The following is a 6,894-nucleotide window of genomic DNA, read 5'->3' as shown; positions in this document are numbered from 1 at the left end:
CTTAGGCGAAATCCTGCGCCGGTAGCTTCATCATCACCGTCACCACACCGTCGTGCTGACGGAACTCTTCCTCGGCCTCAACTGGATCAAGAGTACGAGGGACGTCATCGAGCTAAACATGTGCTAAACACGGAGGTGCCATACGTTCGGTGCTAGGATCGGTTGGATTGTGAAGACGTACGACTACATCAACCACGTTGATATAACGCTTCCGCTTTCAGTCTACGAGGATACGTGGACACACTCTCCCCGCTCGTTGCTATGCATCACCTAGATAGATCTTGCGTGATCGTAGGATCTTTTTTGAATTTACTGTGTTGCCCAACAGTGGCCACCTTTAAATAGCGGATTCCGGTGAGTCCAAGCATCCGGATGCGTCAACGCGCGGAGCCGGAGTTGGTTCCTCGGTCGGCGAGCCTGCTTAATGGCGGCATACGATGAAAGGGCGTGGTAGATATATGTCATGTCCCGTACAACAAATGTTGCCCTGGCATTGAACAGGCGCGAACGACGGGGACACTACGCTGACAGCTCTCTCGACCGGCACGACGCTTCAATGTCGGTGCCAATTATAGGTCGCGCCCGCTCTGGGCCGTCGTCATTGTGGAGCGGCCGCTCTACAACGACGTGAATGCGGGCGGTTGATCCCGAGTGGGAACGCACACGGGCGAGGGAGTAGGGTTTTGAGTTCGTCAGGTAGTCAGGAGCGGGCGTAGCAGCGGTCCAGACGCCCTTAAGCCCCCACACCCCCGCCCCAAGTTTGTCTTTGTGTGTGGGGGGGGGGAGTGGGGGGGGGATGTGTCCAGACTGTCCAGTTGACTTATACAGAACCACATTGGATGGCACAACACGTCCGGCTCACACGGCCTGACCGTATGTAGACGGACCTTTTTTTTTTACGGGCAAGATAATAGGAGGACTAACAAGGGATAGGTTGGGACGAGGAGTAAAGGTGACAAACCAATGTACGTACGATGTGGTTACTCAGTTGAGTTTATTACTTGCGTTCCATTTGTATCTCGAAAGAGCAGAGGTACCCTGCTCTGCCATCATCTTTCCCATCTGGTCTACCCCAAGCCAAGCGCACTGCGCACATAAACAAGTGCTATAGCCACCTCCCGCTCACAGCCATCACCTTTCTCATCCCTCCCCACACGAGCTAAGCGCACACAGCAACTGCCACAGATCCTGCCCGGCCGGCCAGCCAGGACTCCATCGGCTTCTCCGCCTCACCTCTCCGCAGCAAGCAGAGCAGAGCAGAGCAGGGGATGAAGAGCGTAGCGGGGAGCCCGGGGACATGGAGCGGCATGGCGCTGCGGCTGTCGCAGTGCGTCTTCGCCGCCGCGTCCGTCTTCTCGTTGGTCTCCGGCTTCGGCTACTCCAACTACAGCGCCTACTTGTACTCCCTGCCCTCCCCACCCCCCCTACTACTAATTTTATTCCCCCGCAAATCCTATTTCTCTTTCTTCCCTAGAATGCCCATTGTGTGTTTTCTTGCAATCATGAGCGATCAGTCATGTGAGAGTCCCCTCTGGGTCTGTTGTGTTCGATCTGTGTTTGGAGGACACAGGCCGGTGTGAAACCCTAAGTTTCTAGGCTTATTAAAACTTAGAATCCTACAATTGCCCGACAAAACATTATTATCAACCCTTGTTTAAGAGAACTCAGATGAGGCAGATTTAACGCCTTTTTCTGAAGTGAAAACCTGGTGATTACTAGCTCATCTGCAAAGGATTCTGAACGTTCTGCTAAATCTCTCCTCGGCATTGAAAAAACAAATCGGTCAGTTAGGAAACTAGCTCATCTGCGGCTGCAGTGCAGTATATACAAAAATACTTGAAGCAACTGATGGATTAAAGCATTATTGATACCTCAACTAGGGGGACACCCATCAAACTTAACGGCATCCTACAGTCATCGCTGTGTTCTTTAAAAAAAAGGAACAACAACCTTATTATGTGCTTGGAAGTTGGAGCCACTTCATACACAAAAGAGTAATTTTAGCATGCTCCCTCCATCCCTTTTCACATACACAAGTATCTATCTACATTTGACTTAGCACATACGAAATACGGCAGAATTAGGAGGCTTCCACCAACTTCCTCATTCAATAAACTTTGAAACACATCTCCATGACTACCTTCAATGCTCTCAAAATTAGTACTAACTGTTGTTTGTCCGGTCACCCACCCAACTAGTAGTAAATGTATGGCCTCACCGGAACAAAGGAAATGAGTCTTCATTAGGTGACTTCCTTATTTGAGTTCTAAGACGGTTTTATGTAGTAGATTTTGTTCCATTACAGAGTTCATGCCCTGTTTGCAGGACCACAAACTGGACATCGTACATATTTATGTTCAATTGTCAATAATCTGGGGAGTTTACTTGAACTTGAGTGTTCTTTTGCATAACAAGAGCTGGATTGTTCTGTTACCGTCTATTAATGTTCTCTGTGAATGATTAGAGAGACATTCTTTGTCTGAAATGCGAGCTGCAACATTTAAATTTCCAGTGGTATTGGGAATCCTGATTGTCAGCAGTGTCCAAATCTCTTGTTACGGTCTACTCCCCCCATCCCATAATGTAAGACATTTTTTGACGTGTCAAAAAACGTCTTACATTATGGGACGGAGGGAGTAGTATTCAAGTTGAATATTCCCAAAGTTTATTGATAATTTATTAATATCCCCTGTATTTAAATAGTATATGTCACTCTACCCAACTTCTAGTCTTGTGCACTTGTTGAGGATTAAAACAAGTTAGGAAACATGCATGTGTTTGCTGAGGCCACCCTACGAATGGTTTATGATCTGGTAAGGTGGTTGCTAGAAATTGGCTGCTAATTAATCTTTCCCAAGAATGTTTCTGTGTGAACCTTCACTTGGTGTGATGTAGTCAGGGAGAACTCGGACCTGGGATGTTTTGGGGCCGGGATTAGTTCCAACCTCAATTCCCTGCAGGACGGAGTGAACACCTTGTTCAAAAATGGAATCGGACTATTGGACATATTTTATTTTTTTGTATGTGTAACGAAGCCATTCGTTTTTCATTTAACCCACAGTTTTTCCTCCCATGCATTATAATATTTTTTAGAATGGTTAAAAGTAGGTTTTATAGGTCAACAATAACATACATGTCTTGACTGTATGCTGGTGTGTGCCAATTATTTATATTTTTCACATCAAGTTCATGCCATTGAGACTATGAACTGCATAAAGTCTTCAATTTCTTGACTACTCTTCAGAACTGCTTGGGCCGGAACTCAAGTGTGTTTTGTCGACATCATCTAACGAGTGTATTCTGGTGTCCCTTCATTTCAGCTACATGAATCTAGCGTTGATTCTGCAGACTATGTGGAGTTTGGGCCTTGTTTGTAAGGATATCTTTGCTCTAAGGAATAAAAAGGATCTTCACACCCCGGATAATCTATTGATCATTGTTATGGTTGACTGGGTAAGCCATTCACTTTGTCTCTAATATTGTCCATGAGCTACGTCTGAATTTACTGAAGTCGTGTACTGAAGCAATTGAACCCAGATTTTTTTTTTATCATTAGTTCTTACGAAAAAAGAAATTCAGGATAAGTGCAACTCATACTTTTCTATTGGCCAAATTCTTGTTCTGCCTCCCTATAAGCTTTAAAGAGATTTATTTGCCAAAGCGCTCCATCAAACTTTGCCGATGACTTGTCCATTTGAGCAATAAATTATACCCAAAAAGGCTTTTGCCCCACTTTATATATAAAGCAATGATCAACCACAGCCAAGTACAAATGCACGCCACCACAACACGCGCACACACCCAAGGCGGGATACATATAGGCGCTGAGCGCAGCAACCACTGTTTTAAATAGCCCGCTATAGCTCCGCTATAGCACGCTATAGCGTTTACAAAAAGTCTTGCGCTAAGAGACTTTGGTCCAAACAAATGAATAAACATTTTAAATAGCGCGCTATAGCTCCGCTATAGCACGCTATAGCATTTGGAAGAGGTCCGCCGCTAAGATGCTTAGCGCGCTATTTAAAACTTTGGCAGCAACACCACCCCTAGCACTACAAGAGCAACCAGGGGTCCACCATCGTGAACACCACCCCTAGCACTATGACGAACCGAGGGCTCCAAGGCGGCGCCTTCGGGAAGGTTAGGACATCAGAGCGCCGCCATCGCCCGACCTGAGGGTCAGAGTTTCCCCTGGAGCAACACGACGGGCAATGAGAGCCATGACGACGCCTTCAAGAAGGGAGCGAGCTTCACCGCAGCCGGTTCGTCCAAGGATAGATCAGGTTTTCACCCCGGCCAACACTCACCGCCACCGAACACCACACCCCGGCGACCACGCCGCCCACATGACCATGGCCACCAGGCAGCACCAAGCCGCGGGCTCTGCCCATGAGCATCGCGGTACCACCACCAGGGCCGCCTCCCCCGGCATCCAAGACTTTGACACCACCTCACCCGAGACTTGCCGCTACCCCAACCAAAGATACGACCGGAAAGGACCCGCCTTTCGCATCCCTAGACGGCCCCGAGTGCCGTGACCTAATAGGCCGGCCAAAACTAGTCTCCATCGACCCGTCCTGCTGCAACGGGCACGAGACGAGCTCGGTCCTGCCGCCGGGCGCGAGACGAGCATAGTCCTGCTGTCGAGCGCAAGACGACCTCAGACCTGCTGCTGGGCACGAGACGAGGTCAGTCCTGCTGCCGGGCGTGAGACGAGCTTGGTCCTACAGCACCGGGCGCGAGACGAGCGATGGACCGCGGCTGGTATCGGGCCGACCCTTCGACGGAGGTAGCGCCCAGATGACGGGGGAAGGGGTCGAAGGTCGACACAGACCGCCACGGACGGGCCGACGCCGGACAAAACCAGCCGCGGCCGCAGCCGATCTGCCACCACCACAACACCAGCGCCTCCACGCCCTGGCCAGATCCGCCCGGAGCCCCACCAACCCGCACCGGAGCAGTGGAGACACTAGCCGCATCACCACCACCTCATCAGGGTCGCCGCCCACCCCTGCCAACGCCAACCCTCACCATCCACCGGATCTGGGCTAGGAATCCCAGATCCGCGGCCCCCGCCAACCACCACCATCCAGAACAGGGCAGGGGGCAAGATCCGCCGCCAACGCCAATGCCATGCGGCCTTTGGCCAGCGACGCCCCCGGCGGCGGCGAGGGAGGGGGTTGAGGCGAGAGGGTCGGGGAGGCGGTGCTAGGGTTTTCTCCCGGGGGCACCCGCGGGAGTGGGAGCAATAAATTTTAACAGCTAACATGCTTTGCATGACTTTTTGGTCAACCAACGCTATAGTTTATCAAAGGTTCTTTTTTCCTGTTATTAGAACTAATGGCTGTCATTACATCTCACAAGCACAGTGCAGATACCCCGTGAAATCAATTTTATTACTCGAGCCGTTCTTGGAATCTTTAGCTAGCAAAGGTCTATCTGAGTGAAAGCATCAATTGTGAATGCATTGCAGGTCGTGGCGATTTTCATGTTCTCAGCAGCCTGCGCCTCCGCGAGCCTGACAATTTTCTTCATGTGGGATACGCACTTATGCGGGGAATACTCACGGCTGGCCTGCCGGCAGTTCGGGCTTTCGGTTGTCCTGGCGTTCATCACGTGGTTGCTGCAAGCTGCATCCTCTTTCTCCGGGTTCTGGCTACTGCTTTCGTTCTTCTAGTGTTCTCCCGTGCTCATAATCGCCGTCACGTCAGGCTAATTGTCAGTCAGGACTCAGGAGGGTAAATCGGTTGAAATGTGCTCGGGACACTTGCTAATTCCATCCCTTGTTGGATAGATGGATTGTCTGTTTGATAGTAGCTCATCTTTATTCTGGGCGTTGGTTATGAGCTCCTTGTGGTGGAACAGTTACTGTTTAGATTATGTGGGATAATTAATATTAATAGTAGTATATGAGCTAACTCCCCATCTAAGGTACCTGAAAAATGCCCTGGTTATTGTGCAATGGAATTTTATATCCCTTCAAAAAAAAATGTGTTGAACACATTTTTGGAAGGATGTTCAGTTTAGTCTTTGCCCTGCTCTATAGTTTCAACCTGGTTCATAAATTCAGAAGGAAGCAATATATATTCATTGACAGAAAAGTTTAGATCGTAGTTTGCAACAGCATCCACTAAAAACAGCATAGCAACTTCGTTGAATAATATAATTCCAAGCATAAAGGTATTCAAGGCCTGCACAATCTTAAACTGATAAAGGCGTACTAGATTTATTTGAAAGCATATTGCAAAAATCCAACAGCTCTTTCATTCATGCAGTTCATCGCCAGTCTAAAAAGGACATGTTGGTGACAATATAAATTACTACTCGGTCCAGCAAACGTTAACAAATTCCCAACAATTGATGTTAAACACAAATTACAAAACACGTACTTTTTTAAAGAAATTTATCAACTTTTTTGAAACGCAAATCCCAAAGATAGAAGAAACCGGACAAACCAAAAACCCCAAAATAGAAACCATACATGCTCTCGTTGGTTAGTGGTATACTACTTGAAGAAGCAAAAAGAAGGTAACTAGGAGCAACAAGAAAATAGTCTAGTTGATTTCCGCGGTTGTACGTACATTGGCTGCTTATCGGCACGGACAACATACTTTTAAAAAGACCATACTATCATTTATTATGAAGTGATATGGAGAGATCTTCTCCGTTGATGTGTTTAGGGTTGCACAGAAGCAGAAGTTGATCAAAAATCGATAAAAAACTTATAAGTTGAATGACCTACATTCCCCTCGGGTGCACCATGTACGTGGACACATCTACAGACATTTGATGATCCTTGTTAGGGCATCTACAATGTTGACCTGCAAATTTGCTTCGGCATCCGTTCGTGGATAGGGGGACCAGTCCGCGAACGCTGATGTTGAAAGCTGCCAT

The 6,894-nt window shown here is 48.1% G+C and overlaps 1 protein-coding gene across 1 annotated transcript; it reads left to right on the top strand.

The window, feature by feature from the left end:
* The first annotated feature begins 1,072 nt into the window (after positions 1–1,072).
* LOC119282205 (CASP-like protein 5B3) lies at positions 1,073–6,021 on the top strand. The gene is made up of 3 exons (XM_037562515.1): positions 1,073–1,399; positions 3,321–3,453; positions 5,474–6,021. Exons 1-3 carry the CDS (start codon positions 1,269–1,271, stop codon positions 5,675–5,677), a joined length of 468 nt encoding a protein of 155 aa, XP_037418412.1. The 5' UTR covers positions 1,073–1,268; the 3' UTR covers positions 5,678–6,021.
* Positions 6,022–6,894: the final 873 nt, after the last annotated feature.

This window comes from Triticum dicoccoides, chromosome 3B (genome assembly GCF_002162155.2).
Source record: "Triticum dicoccoides isolate Atlit2015 ecotype Zavitan chromosome 3B, WEW_v2.0, whole genome shotgun sequence".
Lineage (NCBI taxonomy): Eukaryota > Viridiplantae > Streptophyta > Magnoliopsida > Poales > Poaceae > Triticum > Triticum dicoccoides.
This window is presented reverse-complemented; position numbering and strand designations above follow the sequence as displayed.